The sequence below is a fragment of the Ceratotherium simum genome, chromosome 7, assembly GCF_057802395.1.
Source record: "Ceratotherium simum simum isolate JZ-2026a chromosome 7, ASM5780239v1, whole genome shotgun sequence".
Taxonomy (NCBI): Eukaryota; Metazoa; Chordata; class Mammalia; order Perissodactyla; family Rhinocerotidae; genus Ceratotherium; species Ceratotherium simum.
Window position 1 is genome coordinate 25,803,956 of NC_141906.1, and position 19,781 is coordinate 25,823,736.

Sequence of the window (19,781 nt, forward strand, 5' to 3'; positions counted from 1 at the left end):
GGGCCCAGAGGGCCAAGAGGGCCCGAGTAAAGCAGAACTAAGAAAATGATGGGGAACACTCCTTTGGATGCCATCAGAAAGGAGTCTTCTCGGGCTTCCTGGATGTGAAGAGGGAAAGCTTCCCTACAAAAGAAGTTCTCTTTCTTAGCTTTAGATTCAATTTTATGCATTTGTGTATCCAGGAATTCACTTAGGATTTAATTGTTGAGTATCTGGTAGGTGCCAATAATTGTATATATGGAGATTCACGTGAAAAATAAATGCATGATTCCTCCAAGGAGCTTAATCTAGTAATATATTCTGTAGGACAAAAAAAAAAAAAAAGAAAGGAAACAAAACTAACGCCAAAGCAGTACATTACTATGGGACAAATGTTATAATGGGAAATACAGAGTTCTGAGGAGACAGATGGAGCATCTACTCTGGTATTGGAGAGAAGGCCTGTCAGTGAAAATGTCTAAGGGAAAGCAACCTCAGAGCTGAGACTCCAACATGAATTTCATTTAGCCAATAGTAGGGGCAACCTTCTTTGCCAATTTTAGATTCACAACATCTTGAGCAATGGGATTATGATTTAGACATGTCTGTGGTTTTTCCCTTCATGGAAGCTTTGTCATATTTCATGTCATTGTGCAAGATCTCACAACTAAACTGCCCAGAAGAAAACACTGATTTTGGTTTACTCTCAGACCTGAGGTTTGGGACTCATAGGTCGATTGGAATGGTAAAATCAGAGGTAAGGAGTCAGGGGTGGGGTCAAGGGCTTCTACTCAATGAACAGGGCAAGAAGGGAGCGGGAGCACAGCCTCAGAAGGATTTGGAGGAGATCTGACTGAATTAGCCATTAGGGAAGTTCTGAATCTTCCCTCAAGAACCTTCCCTCAAGAATTTCTTCCCTCCAGAAGTCAAAAGATACTGCTTAGCCAGGATAGAAACCAAAGAGAAGTACCTTGGCCAGGTACACAAGAGGCAAGCAGTCCCAAGGAGCCATGGGAGGAAGTACATTTCCCTAGGAGAATTAGAACAACTCACATTTACCTGTTTTCTGCCAGGTTGTGTTCTGGGTGATTTTTATTTGTTATTGTTTTTTAGTTTTTGTTTAGTTTCACTTTAGTATTAGTTTTTGCACATTGATGATGACCCTCAACAGATCTTTCTTGTGAGCAGTTTAGTTTGCTACCAAAATAGCTAGGTCTTGTATATAGGCAGAGGCATTATAATTCAAGCAAGAAAAGGGCAGCATTCCTAACCCATAACTCAAGAAAGAAATTCACCATATTTTATTTACAGCAGTGGAAAAAAATCATGGGGAACATGAAATGTGATAATAGATAATCAACACAGCAAATCTTTGGCCTGGTTGGGACCTTATTCTAGGCACCCAGTGGAATTTTTAGCCCCAGGACTCAGTATTAGTCTTTCTAAGGCCCAGGAGCTTGCTAACGACACGGAGGATCTCCTTGGTCTTAATACTGTATATGATTGGATTAAGCATGGGAGGCACAAAGAGGTAGATGTTGGCCATAAGAAGGTGGACAGCAGGTGGAGCATTCTTCCCAAAGTGGTGCACCAGGGACAGCCCCATCATAGGCACAAAGAATACCAGCACAGCACAGAGGTGTGAGGTACATGTTTGGAAGCCTCGAAGCCTCTCCTCTTGAGAAGTCAGTCTTGCCACTGTGTACAGGATGACACCATAGGACAGCGCAATGAGCACCAGGTCCAGCATCACAGTGAACACCACCAGTGTCAACCCATACAAATTGTTGAAGATGGTGTCTGCACAGGCCAAATGTATCACCTCCTGGTGTAGTGAGAAAGAATGAGAGAGGACTTGAGGCCCACAGTAAGGAAAAGCCTCCAGGAGGAGGACAATGGGAACAAGGGCCACAGGTCCCCGGAGGATGACAACCAGGCCTGCCCTGACCACTCGCTGGCTAGTGATAATGACTGAGTACCTCAGGGGGTGGCAGATGGCCACAAAGCGGTCAAAGGACATGACAAGGAGCACTGAGGACTCCATGAAGGAAAATGAGTGGATGCAGAGCACCTGGATTTGACAGGCTTCAAAGTAGATACTATGAGAGTTGAACCAGAAGATTCCCATAGTAGTGGGCAAGGTGGACACTGACAGTCCCAGGTCAGTGATGGCAAGAAAGGACAGTAGATAGTACATGGGTGTGTGCAGATGACTGTTGGTCTTAATAACTGTCAGAATGAAAAAATTGCCTGAGATGGCCACCAGGTACATAAGGAAAAAGAGGATAAAAATCCAGTGTTCGATGGTTTTCAATCCAGGAAAGCCAGTGAGGTAGGACATGGGGCTAAACTGAGTGATGTTGGACTAGAGCATGAATCGAGGACTGAGGAGATATTGGGTTGGCATTCCTCAGGGACTGAGCTGAAAATAAATGGATATTTCTAGTTATTAATTCTTCAGTTTCACTAACATTCACACCATCATAAGTGGAATCATGACCATCATCATCTTTGGTTCCGTCTACTGCACTGTTATCAATTCTACCACCCTCACTACCAGATTGAAACTTTCTTTGATAGCACCACTCTCACCAGGCTTTCCTCTATATTTCTATTATTTCTATTTCTTTTCAGTCTCCTTTGTGGCTTCTCTTCATTGCTCATCCTTTAAATATAGCAGCAATTTTCTGGCCATGCTCTATTGTTTCTCCCCAGGCAATATCATCACTCTCATGAATTCGCATACCATCCATATGTTGATAAAGGTCAAATCTGTAACTCCGTAACTTCTCTTCTTTTTTGATTTCAAGACTCATATATCTAGCAACATGCTGAGTTTCTGCATACAGATATTTCATAATTATCTCAAAAACATGTCAAAAATTTAACTTATAGTCATTTCACCCAAAAGAATTTTCAGTTACCTGTTTTCCTTAACTCAGTAGAAAAATGTGGACTTATGGAAAAAGGAGGAAGAGATATAAATTCGAAGGATATTAGTCTACAGGCTGGATAAGGAAACCTCAGAAGTGAGTGTAGAGAGAAGTTGCTAGCATTGAGCCCTGGGCAAATGTGAAATTTCAAGAATGAGAAGAGAAGTCTCCACGAAAAGATACTGATTGAAAAAAATGTCAGCTAGGCAGGGAAAAAATCAGGAGAGTGTGGTCTTATGTGAGTTTCAAGAGGGATTAATCAATTATACATAATGTCGCTAAGAGGTCAATGTAATAAGGACTGAGAAGTGACCAAACAATTTAGCAATGTGGAACTCACAGCTGACCTTGAGAAGCATTGTCAGAGGAGTGGCTAGGAATAAAATCATCCCAGCCCACCCCCAGAAAGACTATGTTAATGTCAAGATTTCTGATTCTTTCTGCTGTGGCCATGGCTGCTTTTGGCCCAGAACAACCACAGTTCCCAGGTATTCTATACAAGACCACTTGAGTGTACAACCAAGCCCAATCTCACAGTGTCAATAAAGCAGTTCTTTGAAAAAATAGAGTGTATTCATGAGAGAAAGAGGAAGAGTGAACAAACAGATGGACAAAGGCAATGCAGGATTCCAGGCAGTGATGATGGTGCACTCAATGTTTATTAATTCAAAGTGGAACCAGTCAGCATTTAGGTGTGTTTCTAATCACTATATTTATCTGCTCAAATTCAGGACAGAAGTGTGTAGAGGGTCTAATTTAACCAGACTAATGTTAGGATAGGTCAGCATGACGAAAGTTAGGGGTATATGTGAAGGAATGGGTATGATGATGTACTATGGACACTAAACTGGATAAAAAGAAAAGTTAAACATGAGAGAGTGACGGACAGTAAAAAGGGATCAGAGTTCTTGAGTATGTGATGGGACTGAGCTGCTGATTCAAGGTAAAGAACACAATCCTTGATGAGAGGTGTTCAAGGAGCTGAGAGTAAGGCTGCTGATGGGATCAAAGGAGAAACTATTGAAGTCACTGAGAACTATGCCTGCATCACTAGTGGAAAGAGAAAAGTGAGTCAGTGCTAAAACCTTCAGTGAATAAAGTGGTGTGTCTGGAAAGGTGGTTGGTGGATGCAACAAGGAGGGATAGCGATGATAACTGACACCGTCATACACTGAAAAGAAGGGGGAAGGAGGTGGCAAGAATAAAAAATGTTCAGGAGGACCAGGGTCAGCCCTTCATCACTTTGACAAGGGGATGAAAGAACTATTCACATTTATCCTTTCTATTTCTTCACCCCTCAGTTCACTACTCAACCAACCACCCAACAACCTTTTTTTTTTTTTTTTTTTTTTTTTTGCCCACTTAGCTAAAGCAATGTTCTTTAAATTCTCCAGTGACTCTGTGGATGAAATTCAGTGGAGACATTTAATCATGCCTGATTTCATTGCAAAGATGGTCTTTATGGCTTTGCCTTAATTGTTCAAGTTCTCTCTTGAATTCTTGATGCCAGTACCTGCTGGTTCTCTTTTAATTGTTATCACAGTTCAAATTCAGTCTCTTTCATCCATTGCCCAAATGTTCGTGTTAGTCAGTCTTCTGACATTGGACACCTTCTCCTTCATTGTATTTTCTATTCTTCTCATTATTATTGTTATTAGTAATAGCAGTAGTAGTAGACTGATGACCCAGATGTTTATCTCTAGCCCAGACAACTCTGCTATACATCAGGCCTGAATTTCTGCTTTCCTACTTGATGGCTCCAAATGGATGCCAATTAAACCCAACATGTCTAATATTGAGCCCGTCATCTACCCTCTCCATACCTGATTCTCCTCCTATTGATGCATTTTTGATGATATCATTTACCACCGTCCAATCATACATGACAACATTTTGGATCTCGTGCTTTATTTGACACACTCCCACTTCCCACATCTAATTTTTAACCAAGTTAAAGTATTTTCTACCTCCTAAATATCCCTGTAATCTATTGCTTTGCCTCCACTCTGTGCTCACTGTCATATTTCTTAGTTTTTCTACACCTGCTTAACTGACTTTCTGTCAATTAACTTGCAAGGCTTGACACTCCTTCTCCTGATCCATTCCCCAATGCAGCCATGAGAGTTTTCCAGAAAATACTAACTCTATCAGTCACGTGTAATCAGTCCTTCAATAGCTCCCCTTTCACCAAAGTTCAAACTTGTAAAAGAGCTATATACAGTGGCAGCTCCAATTTATTGAGCCCATGCATGATTCAGACACTGTATAAAACTTAACATAATCGTGTCTATTTCTCATAACTATGAAGTATTGTATCCTCACTTCATAGAGGAGGAAGCTACAGAAAAGGTCAATAACTTTCCCAAGACCTCACGGTGACCTCACATCAGAGATGGGATTCGAGCCCCTGTCTTCCTAATTCCAAAGGATATGGTTCTAATACAATGTAATACTCTGTCTTTAGCAAGGCCCTTCCTGCTTTGGTACTTTTCCAAACTCCTGTTTTTTTTACCACAGTCAGCAAACTCATATCATCTTTCTACAACTCCCCATGTGTACTTTCCTTGTTTCTATTTCTTATATGGCATTATTTCTTGCTTTCCTAACATAAACCACCCTTGTTTTTCTGACCAGTGAACTTTTGCTGATACTTTAAGACAGCACAGATATTTGCTCTGACAAATCTTTCCTGACTTTCTTGTGTAGAGTTAGGAAAATCTTTCTCTGTAGTCACAAGGTACCCAGCCTGCAGCACTATTAAAGTATAAATGTACACACATACATCTTTTATAATTTTTATATATATAAGTATATATACTTATACTTATTTACATACAGTATCTACTAATATGTTATATATAAGTATATATATACAAATATGTATAAGTATTAATAAAATATATAGGATATTTTCTTATGTATACTTTATATAATATAGTATATATTTTTGTATACTTATATTCTTTATATACTATATAGATATTTTTTATATATAGGTATAAAAAGTATAAGTATATACAAGCAAAAAGGTATACTTAAACATATATTTATACTTATATATTCATACATATATTTATCTAATATACCATATATGCAATATACATTATTCGTATGTTACATATAGTCCTTATATGAGTGTGTGTGTGTGTTTGTAACTTATGATTTAACTCACATTTTTGTACCAACTACATGAATTCCATAAGACCCCTGGAGTGCAGAACAGTGTCTAACTTATGGTGGGCATCACTATGTGTTTTTGCATAAAAAACTAAATAAGTGAATGAGTGACTCAAGTGCTTACCTCTTGTCTTGATTAGTGCCTGGAGTTTGATGCTGAGTCTCATTTTCACTGCCGTCAGCACAAGAAGGACAGGGAGAGGGATATGATGGAAATGAGAAGTCTATAGAGAGATCATGACAGGGCTGGGATTATTCATCCTAGAATAAAATTTCCAGTGAGTTTTTCCTGTAAATGAAAGACAATTGTCCACACATTGGGAGCAAGAGATGTTTCTCCCTTTCTACTAAAAAACAACAGTCCATTTGTCAGCACATAGTCATGTATAATGAGAATGTAATTACAATATTCACAGCACGGGAGGTACAGTTGAGACCTGAAGAGGAAATTCCTGAAAAGAGATTATCACCATGCAATAAGCAATTAGCTGCCTACCTTACCTATGTGTTCTAAATATTCTTTTGTTCAATTTAATATTTGCTATTTTTTTAACTGAATTGGTGGTGGAGGCCACTGTTTCTTACGAGCAGGAGAATATGCAAATAGAGTCATGCCTAAGCAAAAGGATTTGGACCAGATAACCTCATGCTTGAACCAGGGAGAACATTCCCACAATATTCAAATGCATCTCTAAACATGCCTCTTGTGACTGGGGTGACAGAGGATTTTGGAAGAGGGGAGGGCATATCCTGGATACTGGGGAAATCAAAGAGAATTGTCTGTATTAATACACACAGATTGAGGGAAGGACCTTCCCTGCTATGTTCAGTCTTCTGGCACATAAAATGCACTGAATATATGTGTTGAATGAATGAATGGCTATTTGGTTGATAAGAGGAAAAGGCAAGGCTGAATGTCCCAGATAGCTCGACAGGGGGGAGTCTATGGAGACCAAAGGGTTTATGCTATCTTGATGCCAGTGGGAGGCTGATTTCCAGAGCCAGGAAGCGCCTGATTTGGCCATGTAGGCTCAGCTCAGGAGGACCCAGGCAGTACTTCCTCCTGGCCTTAGGAACAGAATATCGCAGATAGTCTCTCCTCTTCCCTGGGGAAAGCAGGCGCTGATCCTTTGTCTGGCTCTGTTTCTGTGCATAGACGCTAAGAGCATCAGAAGTGGAAGAGATTCTGTGGGATCCTGGATTCTAAGACTTAATTTTACAACTGAAAAAATTAAGTAAGGCCCAGTGTGGAGAATACACTTGCCTAGATTCATTTAAGCATTTTGAGGAGGAGCCAGAATTAGATTCAGACCACCTCCTTCCAGGATCACTACTTCCCTGGACCCCTGTACATCCCCCTCTTGTCGCATTTTGTCTCTTTCCTTTCATATGATCCCCTAATACCCACCCTGGAAACTGGACAGCAGTGGAAGACTCACCAGTAGCTGCTAATTTGGAAAAAGTGAAGCCCAGGTAATCTGTACTGAAGAGGGAAGAGAGCAGGTGAGGATGACACCAGGGTCAGTGAGAGGCATCAGACTGTGGTTATCCGGAAAGGATTTATCCTCCTTCATCCTCTGTGCATGTGAAACACCATGGCTCCAGCTGGGAGAAGCTGAGGACAAACAAAGAGTTCCCAGGGCTGGGAGCTGTGTGGGCAGAAGCCATCATTACTCTCCCCTCCTTGGCCCCCATCCTTCTCTCCTTCCAGGGGCTCACCTGCGGCTCAAGAGTGCTAATTTTATGGAGTTCAGTCTCCAGACTTTGGGTGCTGGCAGATATCTGCTGCAGGAAAGGTGATCCTGCCTCACTCATTTTTTCTACTTTAGGAAGAAACTGATCTCCATCACCTGTCACTTCATTTGCTTTCTCCCTTTGTTCATTAGAATGGATCCATAGTTTGTGAAGAGGCTGGATATGGTGTAAGAAGATTATCCATGCAACTTCCACAGTGGCTTCTCATTTGCTCATCCTACTTGAAGCACCACAGCTATCGCTGTTCCAAGGTCCTCTTACTCTTGCACCCATTGCCATGTCCGTTTCTGTATTTCTTTTACAAGATCATTCATTTGCTCTTCGTTTCTGCCAGTCACTGTGTCTTTGAGCCCAGAGGTCTACTATATTAAAACCTTCTGTATATACTGCCATCCCAAACACATGTCCAGACCAGTGCCTCAGGCTTTTCCACTCAACTTTGAATGTGTGGGACAATCCTACAACAAACCCTAAACAAGCAGTCCTTCCTCAACATTTCTTCTCTTCTTGCCTTCTTCAGTCTTTTGGTGGCAAATACCATCATCTTTTAGAAAAATCAATTTGCATTTCTTCCTCAGTCTATGTTAAAGAACCTGGATTGATGTGGTCAGGTCATATGCATGCTTTTCTTCCCTTTCAACATGCAGACACACACACACAAACTCACACTTGAAGATTGGCATGAACAAGGTATTATATTGTTATATCCTTCAAACTGGGGATGGTTGATCAGAGTTGTACGAGAGTGAAATCCAAATGGTGCATATAGATCCAAAGTGAGGATAGATGCCCATGAAGCTTATGACATGCCAGTGTGATCAGAACACACCTAGATAAATGTGGCACCACCTTAGACCAGGTAAATAACCAGAGGTTATGGCCAGAGTGTAGGCAGGCAGAGTCAGGCAGACAGAACAGGATACAGAGAGTGGGGCATCTTACCAAATTGTAGTTGTTGCAGAAGCTTCTGGCTGGTACACAGGGGAGAGCTGTCCATCCTCATTTAGGCTTGTTGGAGAAGAAATCCCAACCAGAGAAATTTGGGAAAATTTTGCCTTTATTGAGAACATAATTTAGTCCATGTCCTACAGGGAGCATCAATGCAAGAGTGTGCCTATACGTACATGTGCTAGTGGTTTTTAGTGTGTGTAATATTATTTTCAAATGTGCTTGTGTGTGTGTTTGTGTCCATGAAAGAGAGAGACATAGCGAGAGACAGAGAGGTATCTCTTTGCCTTTGGCTGCGTGTGTATGTGAGAACACGACTGTCTTAGCTCATTTTCTCTTCCACAAGGAGCTCAACTGAGCCTGTTCTGTATCAGAGCATGAGAAGGCCTGTGGGAGAGAGAGACAGGAGTATTTGAGTTTGGCATTCTTCTCGAGGTCTAAGTATAAGCTATATTTAGGGACCCTGTACGCAGAATCAATACCTAGCTCACTGAGCCAGGCTTGGGGGCGTATGAGTTTACTCCTAGAGCACTGAAACAACTGGTTAATATGCATCTGTGGTTTTCCAATGTAACCACCAAGAGCAACCTTCAGCCCAAAGATGGGCTTAAATTTAAGCCCTCTACCCCGATTGCCAACAGGTCAAGAAAGTGGATCTTCTCTTCCAGCACCTTCTTCCCACATGCTATGTACCTCCTACACAGCTCTGAAAACTGCTGGCCAGTTCATTCCTCCTCTGAGGATGATCCTTTCCGTGTCTCATGCACACACAAAATGGACATACTCACACCTCCGTAAACTCACATACAAACCTGAAATTGATGGAGAGAGATGACATTTTTTCTCTACTTTCTCAGATCCTAAAGATGATGATCTCATAAGACATAGATCTCACTCTGTGTCCGTTAGTCCCAGTCATATTGACGAGGCTTTGGATCCCCAATCCGACAAGACACAGACCTAAATTAAACCGTTACTCAGGGTTCTCAGTCTTTCCAGACTCACAGACTCACTTTGGGGTCTCTGTCACAGAAAAGGGATATAGATTCAGCTCACTCTTCCCCTGACCCAAGGTCCAGGCCTGTTGAATGAGGCCTTCCCTGGATGAACTACATTTTGTGGTGTGGGATTGATGTGGGTCTTTCAGGCTGGAAGGATCCTCAGAGCTTGAGCTTGCCAAAGAGAACCTCTAGCCTGGTCCAGAGCCCTTAAGAAAGCTTCATGTTGGAGTTTATTTTGTCCAATCACCTGCCTCCCTGGATGCCAGCATCTATGTGAGCATAGAGTCTGGAGTATTTCCTTAGAAGAAGGTTCTACATCTTCCCACAGCAATCCTTTCAGAAAGCTCTTTTTTCCTTATATCCTATCTCTCTCTGGTCATTCTGAGAGGAACGAATTTTCATCCTCGTTGTTGAAATTTTTCAGGGACTCCTTCTGGAAAGCCAAGGATCCACCCTCCCACCACCACCATCAACTTGGGCTACAGCCTGCCTGTCTTTCTTTACTTGTCTGTCTCTCCTCATGGCCCATCAAGCTCAGAGAACTCAAACATCTGTCGCCAAAGCAAGTCTGACGTTCCCCAGAATTTTTCCTACGCCATTCCATAGTCTCTTCCTCAAACCTTATAAAAGAGAAGGCATCTTCCCTAGATCTGTTCTTTTGTTATTCATTCACTGGCCATGAATCTGTTGTGAGCACATTGCAGCTTCACACATTCCCTGCACTGTGTGTTATAGGAAGATAAAGAACTGGATTTTGCCTACAGTGAGTAGATCTTGCAACACGTTGGATAAATGATACTAAGAGTTCAGAAAGCCTTTAAAATGCTTTATAGAGAGTAATAAAAACAGATATTGGTGTTACGGTACTAGAAGAATGGAAATGTTTGAGAAACTCTTATAATTCCAATGAGAGATGAAGAAAGTCACAGAACATAGGCAAAAAGAGGAGACTCACGAGGCACAAGTTAAGAGAGTGCAACCTACATGACTTTCAGACTATCAAGATGTGATCAAGTCTGATACACTGACACATTGACACCTCCTAACATAGCAGTCTGGACCTACTCTCCTGAAGTCAAGTAAACACATCTTCTAATTATTTTATATTTATATCTTATTGTCAAGTTCTAGCTTACCCAACTCCTGTGACCTTCCCAGTTCTTTTGTAATAATGTGTATTTTGAGCCTAGGTAGAACCATTCTGTTCTGAGATCTTTTGCTAACTTTCTCTGCCTTCTTCATCAGGCTTCTCATCTCATTTCTTTTTTTCCTTCCCATGAAAAGGATATTGTCAGCTGAGCCATGATCTGGGAGGTAGTGTTAGTTTAACAGCATCTCAGAATCAGTGTGAAATTCCCTACAGAGAAAGAATTTCTTATAAAACTTTGGTGAGAGGTAGCTGTTCTCCCCTCTTCACTCAAACAAATATTGAGCATCAGGGCCAGGCCAAGTATAGACAAGATAGGCACCTAGAGAGCAAAATGAATGGAGGCACTCGTGTTCATTGTCATGCAAGTGCAAGGTTGGCAATTGCAAGACCCTAAGAGTGAGAGCCTCCTTAAATTTGCACCTTAGATGGCCACTTGCTTCATGTTAGTCCTGCTGACTTCCTGTTATATGTTAGGAACTGAGGATACACAATGATTAAGAAGTGGTCTTCTCCTAGGAGAGACAGATAGATATTAAGTCAATTACAATGGAGTGGTATAAACACTCCCACAGAAATAAGAAATTAAACCAGACTTAAAGGCTTAGAAAAGACTTCTTAGAGCAGTAACCAGATAAACCAATATGTGTTACAGTAGTGAATTAGCCAAGAAAAGAAGAGGGGATGATATAGTTTTCTGAGCATACAACTAATCACCAGAATATTTTACAATAATGATTAATTCATCCTCTTGGAAGATGGTATGAAGAAACAGAGGTTCGCAGGACTTTGAAATTCTAAGTAAGATTATTTAGCTGAATCCCAGCCATATGATGTCAAGCAAGTGATTTAACCTTTCCCAGCTTCCCTTTTTACAGTAAAATATATTTATATTAATACATGATTCAGGCAGCTATTAAAAGGATCATGTATGACAAGGAAGTGATAATTTCTGAAAAAAAATAAACTATTTGTGTACTAAATTAACACAAACCACTCCACATATACTTTCTTAGGATGCCTGAGAAAGAGCCTAAATAGTAGCATTTTTTCTGTGCTTCCTCATTCACAGCAGTGAGGAAGCCTAAATGGTGAATTTATTTATCTATGTTGTGCAGGTGTTACGCTAAACAAACTAGTGGAATTGTTCACATGGGAAGTCTCTGCCTTACTTGTAGGTCTAAGAGAAAGGAACTGGGCTTATCAACTAGTCACTACGGACCATGGACTCGGCTGCTACTATGCCTCTATGTAAGTATAGTTATCACACTACTGTCTAACATAGGCTTTGCATTACCCCTCCTCCCACCCTTGAGGCTTAACTTCTTGGCCGACTTCAAAATAACAGTACACTGCTTATGGGGGCCCTAACTTTATCCAGGATCCTGCTGTTCCAATTTCTTCAGCCAGCCTCTGGCAGAAGCTGCACTTGACTCTGATCACAAGGACTTTACTCATCACTTGGTAACAACCATCACCGTAATCGTGTGACCCAGGGATTCTCACTTTTGGGAATGTGCCCAATAAGTGTCACAGAGCAACACTGTTAGTTAAAGTTGGGGAATGAATGTGTCTCTTTAGTCAAACTTGGGAAGTTAACAGATCACCCCCATATACCCAGAGATAAGCAGATTTACATAAGGACATTCATGGACCCCCACAGATATCCATTTATCCAACCAATATTTATTAAGCACCTACTATATGCCAATCACTGCACAAAATTCTAGGATAAAGCAGTAAACAAATGGGAAGGTCTCTACTGTCATGAGCCTCAAAGTCTACAGAAGCATTGCTTGTCACATTGCTCCTGTGTAGATAAATTGAGTACAAAGCAAAGCTATAAAAACCAGTAAAGTGGCCTTCTTTGAAATAATAGCAGACCAACAGCTCTTCTGGAATCTTCCTAGCAATAGCTGGTCAAACTGGACCTTCTCTCTTTTCTGGCCTGTCCACATCTCTCTATTAGCAGTTCCAGTATATTAAGAATATCCTCTCCTTTCAAGAACCTAGAGCAGAAGCAGGAATCAGAAGACCATTTGCAATCCATTTATTCTGTAGATACCAAATGACAATCGAGAAAAGAGATACCACAAGGTGGCCTCCCGTGGAATCTTAGAATGTTGAGCACCCACTTCTTTTCAAGTCTTGATGGGCTATCTGAAGTTGTACTCCAAACTCTAGCTTCAGCCCAGTGGGGATTCATTTTGAGTGATATCTGAAGACTGTCTCTTCGTTCTCCCATGGCCTACAACTGTTATCTCAAAAATATCTACTAAAACTTTCCCTCATCTTCCATTAAGCTAACATTGTTTGTCTTATTCTGTAACATATCACCAATTTGGATATGAGGAGATGAGGAATTTAGACACGGATGAGATTAGGAATTTCAAGAAATATTTGGAAACTGTAAAAAAGAAAAAAAATGAAATCCTAGCAGAGAAAAATAAAATACTAAAATAAAAAATTTATTGGATGGGATCCAGAGTAGATTGGACAACAGAGAAGAAAGGATAACTGAACCTGAAGATACGTCAAAATAAATCATCTAAATCAAAGCATTAAATGAAACAAAAAGATTTTTTAAAAAACTTAACAGAATTTCAGAGCCTGTGGAACAATATCAAGCTGTCTACCATATGTGCAATTAGAGTTTTAAAAGTAAAGAAAAAAAGGGGTCAAACATTTTTTTGAATAATTATTGGCTGATTTTTTCAAAATTTGAACATAAAAGATATCCATTAATTCAAATGTTCAGAAAATTTTGAGCAAGATCCATTAACAAAGAAAACAAACAAATAAATGTATATACTTCAAACTGCAGACACGAAGCACTACACACACACATGCATACACACATCTTAAGAGCAGGCATAGAAAAAGACACATTGCATACAAAGAAACTATGAGAAGAATTTTGTCTGACTTTTCATCAGAAAAAAAGGAACTCAGAAAAAACAATGAACTTCATTTGTGAAGTGGTGAAAGTAAAATCTGTCAATGCAGATTTCTAGGAAAACTTTCCTTCAAAAATTAAGGTGAATTAAGTATTTTCAGATTAAAAAATAATTCAGATTAAGACTGTTTTCTTTCTGTTATTAAATTAATCAAAAGACAATGGACTATTAAAGCAAAAATAATAACAAAATATTGTGGAATTATTATATAAGCAGAAGAAAAATATATCTCAACAGTAGAGCAAAGGACACCTTGGGACATAAATGGAATTATAATGTTATAGAAGAGTAAGAAATGTACCAACACACTGAGTCAAAACATTTTTGATTCCACAACAGGGCAAGGACATATATGAGAAAAGCAAATCAACACCCTACACTGTCCATGAACATGTTTTTTGTTTTGTTTTGTTTGGTAGGTCTTATCCAAATAATAGTAAATTAATCCAGTAATATCAAAATGGTTAAGACCTCAGAACTGGTCATTTTGGGGGAGGGAAAAAAACAACAAAATGCAGCACATATTTTTTTTCTAGAATTTCATTGGTTGATTTTAATTTTTTATAGAAATGAAAAAGATTGAGAATAGCCAACGTTGCAAATAGACAACAGTCTTTTAGAGCTCTGAATACTACCTAATTTCAAAACTTACTATAAATCTTCAGTAAACAAGATAGTACAGATGCATCATAATGAGAGATAAACGTACCAATGGAACAGATGAGCAAGTCCAGAAACAGACCTTCACATAAATCAAGTATTGATATTTGAGGAAGTCACTAACTATTTTTGCAAGATAGAATAATCTTTTCAACAAATGGTGCTGGTACAATTGGTTATCCATGCAGAAATAAAATGAGGTTTGAACTTCCTTACACCTTACACAAAAATTAATTTAAATACAAAAAAGACCTACATGTACATAATAAAAATATACCCAAACTATAAAGCATCTAGAAGAAAAAATAAGAGAAAATTTTTGTGACTTTTTTTAGTTAGAACAAAATAGTAAAAGGTATAAACAAAAATTAATTCATAAAGTTAACTTCATCAAAATTAACAAAGTCAGCTCTTCAAAAGACTGTTAAGGAAAAAAAAAAGTCAATCCAGAGATTGGAAAAAAAAAATATTTACAATATGTGTGTTTGAAAAAGCACTTGTATGAAGATTAAATAAATAACTCTTACAACTCAATAATAAGAAGACAATCCAATAAAAACAAACAATTATTTTTTATTAATAATAATGTTTATTGCTTTGTTTCCTGTGTTGTCTTTCCCCTGTACATCCAAGCACATGCACAGGAAAATCACTTTTCAAAAAAGTTTCATGCTTAAAACCAAGCAAATTTTAATCCAAAGCTTTCCACAAAAGAAGATATTCTAATGGCTAAGAGACATGTAAAAAGATAATCAAATTATTAGTTATCAAGGAAATGTAAATAAAACCACCATAAAATATCACTTTACACATGCCAGAATTGCTACAATTAAAACAGACAGTAATGCCATATGTTGTCGTAAATGTTGCACCTGGAACTCACATATGTTGCTGTGGGAGAGTAAAATTCTTCAACAACTGTGGGAAGTACTTGAAAGTTGGGATGTTGAGGCACAGTGTATTTGGATAAATATCTTAAGGTCTCATAACTGGTAAACCATAGACAGAGTTTGATTCAGGAGGTCTCCTGTCATAGTTAAAGTCTTTACCAAAATGCAAGTCAATGGCATAGTAATCAAAGTCTGTATTTTTCAGACTTTAATATTATTTATCAAGGGAAAGTATTTCACAATACTATGCATTTGAAATGCCATTAAATACATAGATCTTCTCTCTTTGTGTTCCCTCTTCCTAAGTACACAGATGATACATTGCTGCTTGCTCCCCCTATGCCTTAGTGGGTTTTCTGCTCTTTCCAGACTAAAGGCAAGGATGGTCATTTTGGTTTATGCATTCTTAAGATACAACAATGTCCCTGCATTAAATGCTTAAGCAATATAGGTTTGCTGAAATTTCTGAGAACAAAAATTAGGGTTCTCAAACCACTTTTTATGTTTCTAATGAGAATAGAGTCTTAATAATCTGATTTTTTTACTTATTGAAGACCCTGACACAGTGTCTGAGGATTAGGAAAAAAGATAGGTTGATGAAAGTGATTAAGATATACTGTACATTTGAGAATTTGGATAATAACAATAAAACAATAATAACAATTAGAATTACCAGAGTTAACAATTATTTATATCTTGGTGTATTCCAGGAAGTGTCCTAAGGACTTTCCAATCAAGATTGTTGTCCCTGAAATACTCAAAATAAGATTACGGCAAAGAAAGTTTAAGTTACCAGCCCAAAGTCACAGAATTAATGAGTACACAAGTTAGATTTGAATACAAATTTTTCTAACTCACAACCACTTAGGTAGGAAAATGCAATAGTTGTGCTTCCTTAAAAAAAAGATTACTGATCATATTGGGGAAATGGATATAAAAATTTTTGAAAAGAAAACAATTATGTGTTGTAAAGAAAAATACTAATTTTGTTCAATTATAGAATAAATAAACTAAGAGTTACCTGGTACTTAATTCCAACTTTTATCATTACACTTCTCTGAATCTGAGTTAATTTATCTTCACAACTAGTGGAAAAAACAAAGAAAAAAAAACAAACAGTAGATAATAGAGAAGAGTACTTGAAAATTCCTAGTCTAAGGTTTTAGATAATAAACACTTCATAAAGAGAACTTCCTCCTAATAATTTTTCCTTTTCAGAAGAATTCCACTTATCCTCTGTCAAAAGCATCTCTAGAGAAACTATTTATGCAAAGCTTTTGGTTTGGTTGGTTGGTTTGGTTTTAGTTTTGCTCAAGTTGTCCTTGGAAAATCACCTTGAAATCTCTATGCTCTTCTTTGTATTCCTTATCTGGACACGGTACAGAGCAATCTTTGCCACACAAATCTTCCTTGCTTCTGTCTCATGGGTTCCTGTAAACAAAGACACTGCTTCCTTCCCTGAGGACCTGTAGGAGCCCATACAACTGCTGCTACTCAGCAGGGTGAGAAATTACAGAGAAAACTGAAGACACCTGGCAAGAAGACACAGGTGAAGTACATGGTCATGGAATATCAGAAAAATTAATAGGAAGTGAGGCTAAACAGGAAGAGTTATTTCTGTGAATTGGACAAAGAGATTTCTGTGACTACAGAGCTAAGGGAAGCAGGAGCGAGGCTGAAGGAGCTTGGGAGATGTGACCTAAAACTCTAGATCATAGTCTACAGGCTCACTAGATTCTGACAAGGCACGGATTACTGAAAGAAATTTTCTAGGGGTAACGGTATTTCGAGAGGAAGGGCACCAAGGTAAGAGTCTCTCAGTGATGGGAAACTGCTGAAGGTCTGAGGCCATCAGTATAGAGGCAGGATAGTGATGGGTCAATAGGAAGGGATTCTGGTTTATATAGCCCAGTATTCCTCCTGTTCTTCTCTGCTTCTTCAATCTGCCAGCCTTCGTAGTGGTTAAGATAACACCTATGATGATCCTTGGGCTCTAGGGGACTCCTGAGTACTAATTTCCATTTTCTGGTGGAAAGCAGAAACAGCGAGATATTTTAAAGTTTTCAAGTGCAAGTTTAGAAAAAGCACAAGGAAGTTTTACCAGATCTAATGTTAAAAACAAACTGATGAAGTAGTTTATTCAAACTTTGATCAATATGAACTTAAAGATCTTCACAGAAAACTACTGGTTGATCCAAAGGGTCAAGTTGCTTTATATACCAAGAGTATTTTGACTTAATCCCACCCTGTGAGGCTGTTCCACAGAGATGCTCCTACTCGTTGTTGCAGTCTTTCCCAGATAGTGCTCCCCAGGCTGGTGATCTAACATAGATCCTTTTGACAGATATCTGGGTACCAGAGTTTTACCCATTTGGCTCATGCAAGGTCCTCTTCTGCTTCCTTTGCCAACAAATAGTCCCTGCACCACCTGGCCTCTACAAGTGCTCCTTTCTCAGGGCTCCTAGGTTCTGAAGGCAGGCATTATCTTTCCCCACTTCTTTTCCTCAGTTCATTTCTCCCTTTTGGGGTGTGGTTGGCTCAAGGGTCAATAGCTTTGTTGGGATTACTTTTTACATTTACTGGGCTTAGCTCTCTCTTTTCTCCTAGCCTCATGGCATCAAAGGATGTCCTACAATAATCTCTTCTCCACAGCTATTCTCTCCAACAGCCATAAAACACTCCTAACCCTTCTGCTACAAAGGCATAATTGCTTTCCCGACAGGTAAACAAGTACTTGGGTCTTAACAAATGACCACTTCATGCTCTCAACCCAGAGAAAGACAAGAGATGACAAGCTCTGAGTGAAAACAAGCAAAAATTATAAAACTTTTGTTAATTCATTTTAAAACTATCTCCCTTTCCCCCAGATTTTCCTTGATGATATATCACGTAGTTACTTCATTTGGTCATAGAAATTTACTCCAATACTTATGTTTTCCACTTTTCGCAGATTTGGCAAGGAACTCTGGTCTTGTGGCTGCCTCCTCCAGTCATGTTTTTGGTTACTAACTCCACTCAAGTCCCCTTTTACTTCATCCTCATGGGCATCCCCTGCTTTGAGGTTTTCCATGCCTGGATTTCCATCCCCTTCTGTTGTTTCTACACTATCTCTATCATGGGCAATACCACCATACTGGCTGTCATCAGGGCAGAGCCCTCCCTACATGAACCCATGTACTTGTTCCTCTCTATGTTGGCCTTAACAGACCTGGGGCTTACCCTCACCACTTTGCCTACAGTCATGGGGATCCTCTGGTTCAGTGCCTCAGAGATCAGCTTTGAGGCTTGTTTTGCTCAATTATTCTTCCTCCACGGATTCTCCTTTATGGAGTCTTCTGTGTTGTTGGCCATGTCCTTTGACCGCTATGTGGCCATCTGCCACCCCCTCCATTATATCTCCATTCTCACCAACTGGGTAATCAGCAGAATAGGTATAGCCATCATTTGCCGCTGTGTTGTGGCTGTTCTTTCAGGATTGTTCCTGCTGAAGCAGCTTCCCTTTTGTGGCTCCAATCATCTCTCTCATTCCTACTGCCTCCATCAAGATATGATTCACCTGGTGTGTGCTGACACCACTATCAATAATTGGTATGGATTTGTTCTAGTTCTGCTCATTATTACACTGGACCCCCTGCTCATTGTGTTCTCCTATGCACTCATCCTGAGAAGTGTGCTGAGAATCGGCTCCCAGGTTGAAAGTCTCCGGGCACTCAATAACTGTCTGTCTCACATTTTGGCTGTTTTTGTGCTCTATGTGCCCATGGTGGGATTGTCCATGACTCACCGCTTTGCCAAGCATGCCCCTCCAATTTTACATGTCATTATGGCCAACGTCTATCTTCTAGCACCTCCTGTGATGAACCCCATTATCTACAGCGTTAAAACCAAACAGATTCGTCGAGCGATTTTTCACCTCTTCTCTCATAGACAGTTGTAGTAGAGTGTTGAGAAGTGGGGTTTTGGTACTATTCTTTAAAAAAAGGATTTGGAAAACTTGGAAATTTATGGTTTGGTGTCCAGTCGTGTATAAATACCAAAGCGTAATGGGAGTTAAATACATTATCATGCTCCCTGAATTTGTTCTTGAAACTACGCTGAATCACTGACACTTCATGTAGCTGCTTCATTTACATGAGATATTTGCATGCCAACTTGCTCAAAGCTATAATTCTCAACTTTTTTCCTTTTGCTTGCATTTACTCATGAAATTTCTATTCTTACTTCCACTTGGCTAATACTATTCTTATCTGTCAGTTGTCATTAGTTCATGGCATTCCTGATTGTAACCATTGCATCCTGTTTCACGCGTGGTTTTCACTAACTTCTAGCTTCAT

The 19,781-nt window shown here is 39.4% G+C and overlaps 2 protein-coding genes across 2 annotated transcripts; one reads left to right on the forward strand and one right to left on the reverse strand.

Annotated features, from left to right (window-relative positions):
* Positions 1-1,393: 1,393 nt before the first annotated feature.
* On the reverse strand, positions 1,394-2,495 carry LOC147916605 (olfactory receptor 51M1-like). The gene is given in 1 exon segment (XM_087433997.1): positions 1,394-2,495. A coding segment is annotated over 1 exon segment (993 nt). The 5' UTR covers positions 2,387-2,495.
* A 15,944-nt stretch (positions 2,496-18,439) lies between these two features.
* Positions 18,440-19,384, forward strand: LOC101401602 (olfactory receptor 51Q1-like). The gene has a single exon (XM_014790194.2). The coding sequence runs from the start codon at positions 18,440-18,442 to the stop codon at positions 19,382-19,384; it is 945 nt and encodes a 314-aa protein (XP_014645680.2).
* The last annotated feature ends 397 nt before the right edge of the window (positions 19,385-19,781 follow it).